At 46.1% G+C, this 12039-nt stretch overlaps 1 protein-coding gene across 1 annotated transcript in view; it reads right to left on the bottom strand.

Annotated features, from left to right (window-relative positions):
- The window catches only part of SPO11 (SPO11 initiator of meiotic double strand breaks), a gene marked incomplete at both ends in the record, with an annotated part of 31171 nt that overhangs the window by 5123 nt on the left and 14009 nt on the right, over positions 1-12039 (bottom strand). Inside the window, 3 exons of the mRNA XM_081946543.1 lie at positions 2326-2402; positions 10943-10980; positions 11486-11585. Of these exons, the coding sequence (XP_081802669.1) occupies positions 2326-2402; positions 10943-10980; positions 11486-11585 (215 nt within the window). The remainder of the gene's footprint in view (positions 1-2325; positions 2403-10942; positions 10981-11485; positions 11586-12039) is intronic.

The raw sequence follows: 12039 nt of genomic DNA, 5'->3' as shown, positions 1-12039 counted from the left end.
GTCTGGAGAGGTGTGGGGACTCCTGCTTGAAAAGAGGATTGAACTAGAAGGTCTCCAAGATCCCTTCCAACTCTATTCTATGTTCCATCATTCAGTATTTCATGTTATTTGGAAGAGACTTGGATGTTCTGGCAGAAATCCCTAATAGATCAGAATATATATTGTAAGCATGGGACTTGAAATTCTTAAGTTAAATTGGTATGTATTTACTGTTTATTTCTACATTTATACAGATAGTCCTTGACTGAGCCCCACATTTATGTTGCTAAATAAGACAGTTGAGTTTTGCCCCATTTTACGACCTTCCTTACCATAGCTATTAAATGAATTACTGCAATTGTTAAGTTAGTGATACGGTTGTTAAGTGAATCTGGCTTCCCTATTGACTTTGCTTGTCAGAAGGTCACAAAAGGTGATCACATGACTATGGGACACTGCAACGGTCATAAATATGAATCAGTTGCCAAGTGTCTGAGTTTTGATCATGTGACCATGGGGATGCTGCAGTGGTTGTAAGTGTGAAAAACCGTTATAAGTCACTTTTTCAGTGCCATTGTAACTTTGAACAGTCATTAAATGAACTGTTGTAAGTCTAGGACTACCTATACTTCTCATGGAATATACATAGTTTTGTATGCCACAACTGAATGAAAAATTGTAAATTAGGGCACAGCACGGAGACAGCCTTGGCCGCGTTGGTTGATGATCTCTGGAGGGCCAGAGATAGGGGTTGTTCCTCTATCCTGGTCCTATTAGATCTGTCAGCAGCTTTTGATACCATCGCCCATGGTATCCTATTGCGCCGGCTGGAGGGGATGGGAGTTGGAGGCACCGTTTTGCGGTGGTTCGGCTCCTACCTCTCCGACCGGACGCAATGTGTGTTGGCAGGGGGGCAGAGGTCGACCCTGAGGCCACTCACCTGTGGGGTGCCACAGGGGTCGGTCCTCTCGCCCCTTCTGTTCAACGCATATGTGAAGCCACTGGGGGAGATCATCCGTGGTTTTGGGGTCGAGTATCATCTGTACGCTGATGATACTCAGCTGTACATTTCCACCCCAAACCACCCCAACGAGGCTGTCGAAATGATGTCCCGGTGTTTGGAAGCCGTCGGGGTCTGGATGGGGGACAACAGACTCAAGCTCAACCCCTCCAAGACTGAGTGGCTGTGGTTACCGGCACCTCGGTTCAGCCAGTTGACACCATCACTGGCCATAGGGGGCGAGCAATTGCCTCCTGTGGAACGGGCGCGCAATTTGGGCGTCCTCCTAGATGCCCGACTGTCGATGGATGACCATGTGGCAAGGGGGGGCGTTCCACCAGGTTCGCCTGGTGCGCCAATTGCGCCCCCTACTGGACCAGGATGCCCTATGCACGGTCACTCATGCGCTGGTGACGTCTCGTCTGGACTACTGCAATGCCCTCTACATGGGGCTTCCCCTGGGACGCGCCCAAAGACTACAGCTAGTCCAGAATGCAGCCGCGCGGGCCATCACGGGAAGTACCAGGTACTCCCACATAACACCTCTCGTGCGTGAGCTGCACTGGCTGCCTGTGGTTTTTCGGGTGCGTTTCAAGGTGTTGATCACCATCTTTAAAGCGCTCCATGGCACAGGACCTAGCTACCTGCGGGATCGCATCCTGCCGCACACATCCCTGCGACCAATTCGCTCTCACAGGGAGGGACTCCTCCTGGTGCTGTCCACCAAGCAATGCCAACGGGCGGCGCCTAGGAGTAGAGCCTTCTCTGTGATGGGCCCAACCCTCTGGAATGACTTCCCCCCCGACATCAGAACTACCACCGACTTCCGCTCCTTCCGACAAAAACTAAAGACTCACCTGTTTCGATTAGCCGGCTTGGCCCACTCATAGTTTTATCTTACCTCCTGGCAGATATTTTTAATTGGGAATTTCTTGGGTAACTATTTTAAATTTAATTTTTTGGGGTATTTTTAGGGGTCGTTTTTAAATACTGTTTTTTAAGTCCTTTACTTGAAGGTACAGTTTTTTATAGCCTCCCCCATTTAAGTATTTAAGTATTTAAGTATTTGTGTATTTATGTATTCATTTTTATGTATTCCATTGACTGTACACCGCCCCGAGTCCCTTTTGGGAGAGGGGGCGGTCTAGAAATATGAAATAAAGTAAAGTAAAGTAAAGAAGACCTCCAAGATCCCTTCCAGCTTTATTCTATTCTAATTATCGTGCCGCCTCGTCTCTTGTAAATTTGTGCAGAATAAATCAATACAACTTTTCTAAATATTAAGAAAAAATGAACTTTTTTTGCTTTTTTAAAAAACTGAAAGTATGATAGTGAGAAAAACTAACCGATAAACGTCAGATGGAAGGAGGCCAAGCCATCTTACAGCTGGAACTGTGAGGCGATGGGCTTCAAACGACATTGACTGAAATGTGAAATCACAATCTTTTTGCTCAATATATCTGTTATAGTAGACTTAATATAAAATAAGGCTTTTAATGATTAATATCATGGTAGACATATCCACTCTGATTGATTGTTTATGTGCCATGAAGTCATTGTTGACACTTAGCATCCAAATAGATATGTAGATAGATATTCTCCATGAGGCTCTGCCCTTAACTTGGTCTTCAGTTCTTCCAATTGTATATACACAGCTAGTGTAACTGAGTCTATCCACCTTGCTGCTGGCTATCCTCTTAGAATTGTCTACTTGGAAATTTTATTATTTTTATCCTCCAAATTGTGGCAGTGCTAATTGATTAGATAATGGGAGAATCAAGTTCTCTTTTCACTGCATTATTTGAATCAACTCTTTTAAAATTTCATGATAAAAATTATGGGTTACATCCATTTATGAATTAATGTGTTCTTTATTAGACCAAAGCAAAAAAGAAAGCATATTCAAAATTAAAAAAAAACCACTTCTTTATGTGGCAATAGCAGTTAAATTAGCAAAAGGGGACAACAACAAATGTTACAGTATGCAATGGAGCCTAATTCTCTTCTTCCCTGATGTGCAAAGTGAGCATTTGTGGGGTGGCAACATGTGGGAGTGTGCACATTCATTTCTCTCTCTGCAAGATTTTGATGAACTACTTTTACACCACATCAGATGTAGAAAGATATCTGCTAATCAAGTAAGGAAATACAGTTAAGGGGAAGGGCTGTTGAAGAAATACCTTCCATTCCAAGCTTAGGTATTCTTTAAATCAGGGGTGTCCAAACTTGGGAACTTTAAGACTTGTGGACTTCAACTCCCAGAATTCCCCAGCATGCTGGCTGGGGAATTCTGGGAGTTGAAGTCCACAAGTCTTAAAGTTCCCAAGTTTGGACACCCCTGATTTAAATAAGGCGTTGGTCCTTACCTGAGACGCCTCTTCTCGTAGGGTGGAGGTAGCATCCAGACTGGGTTGACCTTCATCCACTCATTGTGAGGACTGAGCCTGACAGTTAAATTAAACCACGCCCCCTGTCACTAGGCAAAAGCCCAGTTCCGACGAAGGATGTCAGACTCGATGCTTCATCGCCAACCAGAAATCAGTAAATCAATGTCCAGCATAACAGTTTAAAACAATTTATATCAGTAAAAACGTCTAAAACCAATAACACTTGTACATAGAGAAATCCGCAATGAGAGCACCCCCCCCAACAGATGTCTATAACATAGAACCAGTTCGTTATGGGAGGGGCTGGATGCTACCTCCACCCTACGAGAAGAGGCGTCTCAGGTAAGGACCAATGCCTTTTCTCCATAGTGGTGGAGGTAGCATCCAGACTGGGACGTACCAAAGTAACCCCTCTCTTTCTCGTCCCGGGTGGGTCATAACTGGTTCTGTGCAGTGCTTGTCCTGTGAACAGATTGTAGCACCCTGCTGCCAAAAACTGCATCTGCAGAGGCGAAGATGTCTAGCGTATAGTTTTTAATAAACGGAGAAGGGGTAGCCCAAGTTGCTGCCCTACAGATTTCAGCCAAAGATGCCTAGGCTGCCCAGGCCGCTGATGTAGCCGCACTCCTAGTTGAGTGTGCAGTCAGCCGACCCGGTACAGGTATGGATTGAGATTGGTAGGCCTTTGCAATACATGCAGCAAATAGTAGGAGAGGAGACCTTGTTACCCAATGAAGTTGGCTGAAAGGAGACAAAGAGAGCATCGGATTTCCGAGTCGCAGCCGTACGCTGTAGATAAATCTTAAGGGCCCTCCTGACATCCAAGGTGTGCCACTTGCGCTCCAGAGGATGGACCGGATTAGGACAGAAATTGGGCAAAATCACCTCTTGAGTCCTGTGGAAACAAGAACACACCTTGGGGATGAAGGAGGGGTCCAGGCGTAAGACCACTCGATCAGCATGGAAAACGCACAGCTCCTTCCTGGACGAAAGAGCCTGCAACTCTGAAATCCGACGTGCCGAAGTTATGGCCACCAGGAAGGAAACCTTTAAGGACAGAAACCTGAGTGAGACCTCCCTCAGAGGTTCAAAGGGAGCCCTGGTCAATGCGTCTAGAACCTTGGTCAGATCCCAGGAAGGGTACCTATGGACCGCAGGGGGCTTGAGATTGGACGCCCCCGAGGAAGTTGCGCACCATGTGTAACTGGGCAAGGGAAGGGGACCCCCACACGCCAAAACGGGAGATATGGCCGCCACCTGTCTCCTGATGGTATTTGGAGCCAGACCTTGTCCAGACCATCCTGCAGGAACTCAAGCAGTTGTGGTATTGTGACTTGGGCAGGGTCCAAGGACTTGCCAATGCCCCAGGCACAGAAGGCCTTGTAAATCCTGTCAGTGGACGGCCGTCTCGCGGCCTGAATGGTGTCAATGACCCTGGGGGAGAATCTGTCCTCCTTTAGGACGTTTCGCTCAAACACCAGGTAGTCAACTGGAACCACTGAAGGTCTGGATGTTTCAGCGACCCCTGATGGAGGGAGATCCTGTTTACAGAAAGTGTCCGCAGGTCGGCGAACCAAGGCCTGCGTGGCCAGTGTGGGGTGACCAGCACCACCTCGGCCCCCTCCCTCAGAATCTTTTGCACTACCTTGGGCAAAAGGTGCAAGGGCGGGAAGGCGTACAGGAGGCCTTTGGGCCAGTGACATCTCAAGGCATCTGCCACTTCCGCCCGAGGAGCAGGGTATCTGGAAAAGAACCGTGGAAGTTGACTGTTCTGAGGGGTGGCAAACAGGTCCACCACCAGCATACCAAACCTGCCCATAATGTCCTAAAATAATGAGGGGTGCAGTTGTCCAGAGTCTCGCGGCTGAGCCAGTCCGCCTGCAAATTGTCCACCCCCGATATATGTTCCGAGGTGAGGGGCAGCAAGTTCTTCTCTGCCCAAAGGCCCAGCCTCATGGCTTCATCCATGAGAAGCCGAGATTTGGTGCCCCCCTGGTGGTTGATATGTGCCTTGGCAGACACATTGTCCGTAAGCACGAGGACATGCTTCCCCGTCACCGACGGGAGAAAGTGGCGTAGAGCCAGGTGGACCGCCCTCAACTCTATCCAGTTTATGTTGTGGGTGCGGTCCAACTGGTCCCTCTGGCCCTGTGCTACCTGTGCCTGGAGGGTGGCCCCCCCCAGCCGAAGAGGCTGGCATCCGTGGTAACAGTCAGGAACTCCTGTTCCTTGAAACACAGGCTGTCTGTTATTGCCTGAGAAGTCCACCAAGTGAGCGAACACTTGACCTTTGCCAGAACCTGAACCTTGGCCAGTGAACAGCTCAACAGCTTGAAAGGTAAGAGGAACCATTGAAGTTGACGTGAGTGCAAGCGAGCCCATGGAACAATCCCAATGGCAGACACCATGGTACCCATCAATTTAAACAGCAGTGCCAAAGAGCACCTGTGCGACATGGCCACCTGACCTGAGAGGGAGCTCAATTTTTCCTGCCTCTCTCGGGAGAGGTACACTTTGCATATCTCAGTGTCAATCAATGCCCCTAGGTGGACCAACCTGGTGGATGGGCGCAGATGGCTCTTGGGAACATTGATGGAGAACCCATGAGCCTGGAGAGCCTATATAGTGGAGGCGACGTCCCTCCGAGCCTCGCAGGGGGAGGAGGACTGAATCAGAATGTCGTCCAGGTAGGCCTGAAGCCGAATAGGCATCTCCCTGAGGTCAGCAACCAAAGCAGCTAGAATCTTAGTGAAGACCCGAGAAGCTGAGGAGAGGCCAAAGGGGAGGGCAGTGTATTGAAAGTGCTGCCCCAGGTATGTGAAACGTAAGAACTGCCTGTGGCATGGCAAGATGGGGACGTGGAGGTAGGCCTCAGTCAGGTCGATGGAACTCAAAAAATCCCCTTGTCTAATTGATCCCAAATTGGTATGTGAAGAATGCATTTTGAAATGTTTGTAACAAATAAACCGGTTTAATCGTTTGAGATCTAAAATGGCTCCCCAGCCCCCCGAGGCCTTCGGAGTAACAAACAGGATAGAATAAAACTCCAGCCCGCATTCCTCCGTTGGTACCGGCTGTATGGCGGAAATGTCGAGGAGGTGCTGGGTTGGAAGATACGGGGCAGGCCCTGAAAGAACTAGGGGGATTGGAGAAACACTCAAGGGCAAGCCCTTGCCTAACTGTAGATCTGACCCAAGCATTAGAGGTAGTAGCACCCCAAAAGTGGGTGAACTTTGCTAACCTACCCCCGATAGGGTAACTAGATTTGGAGGGCCTAGGTTCTACGAAAGTAGTGACCCCCCCTCCTTGAAAGGGCCGCCTGGCAGATTTCCCGCGTTGGAAACGGTCAGACTGAAACCTCTGCCTGAAGGGAAAGCCTCCCTGTTGCCTATAACCCTGTGTCCCATAGTCCGCCCCCCAAAAGAAGGAACCATAGTCCTGGTTCCGATAGAATGAACCATTGTCCTGGCCACGGAAGGATGAGCGCCTGGGGTAAGGAGACGGGCGGTTGAAGCCCTTCTTCGGGGCAGATGGAAGGACCTTCCATTTTTCTTTGTTCTCAATGAGGTACAGGTCAAGGGCATCCCCGAAAAGAGAACCCCCCTTGAAAGGGGGAGAAGCCAGCTTCCATTTGTGGCAAGCATCAGCCTGCCACTGACGAAGCCACAGCAACCTTCTGGAGGCCACAGAGGAGGCCATTGACCTGGCGGCGAATCTGGCCGAGGTCAGAGTAGCGTCCGACGCAAACTGAATCACCGCCACCAACTTGGCAATGTCTTGATGGGACCTTATGTCGGACACCGGAACGCATTGTTGCAGTTCCTGCAGCCACAGTAAGCACAGGCGGGTGAAGAAAGATGCCACAGTGGCGGCCTTAACCGCCCAAGCCGCTGCCTGATGACCCCTCTGTAGGGTCAGGTTGGCCTTTTTCTCTTCCAGTTTGAGAACGTCCTCTGGAACCCCTGGCATGTGCGCAGGGGTGTAAAGGGCGATCACCGGAGCATCAATAGGAGGCACTGCCAAAAATTGGGACAATTCGTTGGCCACATTAAAGAACCTCCTGTCATTGGCCGAAGGATTGGGCCCCGACGTTGGAGCTGCCTACTGTCGCTGGATTAGGCCCACATAAATTTTGGGCATTGGGACAACCTCAGTTGGGGGTGTCTGCTCTGCATACAGGGACTCTGCACTCACCGTCGTAGGTCGAGGCATGGTCGTTGTCTGGAGCCCTATCTTGGAGGCTGCCTTGGCCTTGGCCTTGTACAAGAGAGAGGGAAACAGGGCAGGAGGAAAAAGGCCAGAAAGGAGTTTCTGGTCAGGGTCTCTGCCCTCATCCTCGGACAGTTCAGCCTCCCTCAGTTCTCCTTCCTCTGACCCTGAGGAGTGGTCTAATTCCTCCTGGTCAGAAGCTTCTGGTTCAGCAGGTATGGCTACCTGGGCAGCAGCAGGTGGCCTTGTAGCTGTGGCCACCACCTGCCTGAGAGCCAGGGCCTGTTGCTGTTGGAAACTGGCCGCTATGCTCTGGGAGATGGCTGAGTTTATAATGTCCTGGAAATTGGGCAGAATCATTGGTGCAAAGCCACCCTGTGACTGTCCCACAGAACTGGAGGTAGAAGGCAGAGAATCCAGTCTCTGGACAACAGGAGGCAACTCCATTCCACCCCTGGTTGGCTTGAGAGGACCCCCAGATGTTGGAGACATCGATTGGGGAGACAGGGTTAGTGGGGTTGTCATTGGTCTGATTGCCACCCAGAGAAGCAGAAGGGAATACTGTCCTTGGGGCAGCTGAGGCATATCACCAGGCTTAGGAGAGGATGTTTTCTTGCTGGCAGCCTTAATGTGTAAACGATCTAAGGCTTTTTCTTTCTGCCTCTCATAATGGGAGCTGGCTGCCTTTTTAGCCTTCTTTGCCTTTTTTTCACTGTCTGCCTTTGCAGACTTCTTACTTTTGCTGCTGCTGCAGCCTTTTTTTCTTTTTCTTTTTTTCTTTTTTTTTGTTTTGTTATCAGGGCTGGAGGCTTTTGGCCTTAGAAGCCTTGGTATGGGGCTTGACTGAATTTTTTTTTATGCCCCTTTACGGTGGTAGTGGCAGCGGAGCCAGAGGGAGCAGGATTGGGAGATGGAGAAGCCACCATCAGGGGGCTCGTAGTTGCCTCAGGAGCAGATCTGTCAACAACTACTGGCAAGTTTGAAGCAGCGGCGGCCATTTTGGATTTGGGCGGAGAAATGGCACACAAATGTAAAGAAAATGGCGGTTCCCGCCTTTTTTAACTGCAGACGATCGATCTGCTGCAGCCTTCTTTCAAGAAGCCTCCCTGAGGAACGCGCTGCTGTTTTAAAAGTATTTTTTTTTCTTCTTTAACTGGCTTGAGCCCGGCTGACAGCTGAGGAGAGCTGTTAGTGTCAGAAATTTATAGGTAACACAGCGTCTCTGGCCAGTGCAGGTAATCAATTAGATAATTAATGGTCTTCTTCTCCTTTTTAAAGAAACACTCAAGCTGCCTTGGAAAGCCTTGTGCTCCCGAGGGGGCTTAAAGGCTCAGATCAAATAGGCTACTGCTCCCAAAGGGCTTCAACCGATCAGAAAGATCTCAAAGAGCCATCAATGCACCAGTACTCACAACAATTAATCAATTTATCAGAGAAAGGCGATGATGCATCCGTCCTGTTTGTGGACTGAGTCGGAACTGGGCTTTTGCCTAGTGACAGGGGGCGTGGTTTAATTTAACTGTCAGGCTCAGTCCTCGCAATGAGTGGATGAAGGTCAACCCAGTCTGGATGCTACCTCCACCACTATGGAGAAGCTTCCAGTACCATAGGCATGCAATGCTGCAGCAAACATTATGGTTGGGTATTCTATATTTGTGGCTCAACTTGTTATTCTTTACAGAAGGGAAGAGGGAGTTAAGCATTTTCCCAAAACCGTATATTGATGTGTCATAGCTAACCTTGTGCTTGATTATTTAAAAAAAAAACATTGGAAAGATTTGGGATGGAATGACATTTACCTCACAGACTAGGAGTGAAATTGAGCTATACCTCAGTTGAATAATTACTATAAATATGCCCTAAAAGTTTTCTTCACTGAAATATTTAATAACAAAAATGGTTTCATGTTGTGAGTGAACACTTTTTATACTTATTCTCTTCTCAGAATAGAGAAGATTGGGTGGTGTCGAGCTGGCTTCCCTCAGCAGCCAAGAAAGAAACCACTTAATTCCATTTTGCAGAATTAAGAGTACTTTTACTGGTTATGAAAAGACAGCAGCTAAGCAAAGCAAGATCTGAGGCAAAAGTGCGCGAAATCATACATATCAATATGTGACCAAACCCCCTCCCCCTGGTAACCCTCATCCCAGTGTCCCATCTGCAAATCCCTTAGGTGTCATGTGAGTTCCATCTTCAAAGAGCATCAACAGGTTGGTATGCAGGACGGTTGGCCTTGACATACACTAAGCACTAATCTCCAGCATGCGCAGTAGACGGTGAGACCAAAACTCTCTTTTTACAATCTCTCCTGCACTTAAACTTCCCCTCCCAAATACCAGCCCCCCCCCTTTCAATGGCAGCAAAAAACAAATAGCAAAACAGAGGCTGACAGGTGGTCCCATAGTTGAGGCGTTTGACTGGCACCAAGAATACCCAGGTATTTCTATCTACCCTTTTGTAGACTTTAGACTTTGGGCCAATGACTGTTCCAACCCAGAAGTGTTGAGGGGAAAATAGGAGAATGGAATATTATGTATACCATCTTTAGCTTCTGAGTATGAGAGCGGTATTCTGTAATCTAATAAGTAAACAGTAAGATATTAATGACACATAGGATATGTGCTTTTTTTGAAGTACCATAAATCAATGTGACTGTGGTTTGCATAAGTTTTCCGTCTTCTTATTTTAAGACCTAGGTGTTGTCGTGATACAAATTTTAACCAGTTCAATTTTTTTATATACTTTTCCTATCTTTAGTCCATCAACTTTTCAATCTAATTTTGTCTCGCCATCCATGCAGGCTTGACATTTTCATTGTATCTCTCAGCCTGCTGTTTTAAAATTCTTTTACCCTTTTTATTCTTCAAACATAACAGTTAAAGTATGACATGCAATTCAACCTCCCCCCTTCCCCCATCAAAGCACAGGCAGATAGTTGTCAACAAGATACAAGTGTTCTCTTGATTTGTCTCTCTAGGAATCTTGTGGTTCTGTAGATTAAGATATGACTGGAGTCTGAATTGGAGTTTCTCCTGGTTTCCATGTTACTATTGATTATTATCCCCCACTCCCCGCAAAGTTTATTTTTTATTTTTTAAAAACATACTGATTATTGTTAATGCCAGTAGGAGTCTCTCTTGCTCTGAATGAACTGCCAGTATATTTTTGACCTTTTTATCCAACTTGGAATTGTGTGACCAATCCCAATCAGTTTGGTTTCAAAACAATCTTGCAATTCCAAGCCAAAATATGAGAAAGAGATAAAGTATGTGTGTGTGCGCGCACACACACACACATGCAAACACATGCTGTTACATTTCATTCACTGTGAAATAATATGACAAGTTTAAATTTAATAAAAACTTACCACAGATCCATATTTGTAGATACTCATTATTTCAATACCTGTACAGAAACAATATTTCCCAAGTTATTTTTACAATATTTTAGCAATGACTTCTAAATGAATTAATTAATACCAAGTATATGCATGACACAGTTGTCCCAGAGAAGACACAGAGTTTTAAAATTCCTAGTCAGTAGCAATGGAAGTTCCTAGTCAGTAGCAATGGAGAAAAAGAAAAAAGAAATGAAAGAAAGTGAAGAAAATAGAATATAGTAGAATGTCTGGAGGAAGAGAAAAAGACTCTTGTATGAAAAAGTATTAGTGATGCATTAATCTCCCAATAGAATGAACTGTAAATGAACTGGCTGATTTGAAGCAGAATGAAAAATACATTCCAAAATGCAACAGAACTATGTTGAATGGGAAGTATGAAAAAAGTGGCAGGTAAAATAAGGAAGGACAAAAAAAAACACCTGTGGATGAAAAAATGTTAAGCAAACAGCAAGATAATTTGCAAAATCTGAGAAGTGCAGTGTACTTTTTGCAAAGGCTATAGAAATTTACCGTGTGGGTCAGCATCCATGAGAGCAAAGATTGGTATATGACAAGTATCCCATAATTTTCTGATTAGTAGTCTTGTATTGATATCTGGTACACCTTTTCCCTGAAGAAATAATTACTATATTTACAACAATGACACATTTTTCAATATCTGTTTAGACAGGGTTGTACTTCTACTCAGCAAAATCCTTCATTACAGAATTCCAAATTCGGCTTCCAATGAGTATAATCTTTTTTTTTTACAATGTTCATATTAAATGAATGAAACATTAATACAAATACATTAAAATATACACCAATAAAATTAATTTCTAAAAGGTGTATTAAAAATGGTGAAAAACTGGAATAAAGACATCATGTACAGTGCTGATTAAAAGAATTTTTAAAAATCCAAAAAGTAAACCTGCTTTTAGATACAAATCAGGCAGGTATCACTATTTAGAAGACTTGCAAAAAAATTTTTAAGAAGTATTTCCATTGTCTCAAAGTACATATGGATAAATGCCAAGAGGATTTCATTGTGTAATGCAGGTAATGATAAGATGACAACCCATCTG

Source organism: Natrix helvetica (genome assembly GCF_964273705.1).
Source record: "Natrix helvetica genome assembly, chromosome: 3".
In the NCBI taxonomy this organism is placed as follows: Eukaryota; Metazoa; Chordata; class Lepidosauria; order Squamata; family Natricidae; genus Natrix; species Natrix helvetica.
Note: the sequence above shows the minus strand (reverse complement) of the source record. Positions and strands in the feature narration are given on the sequence as shown.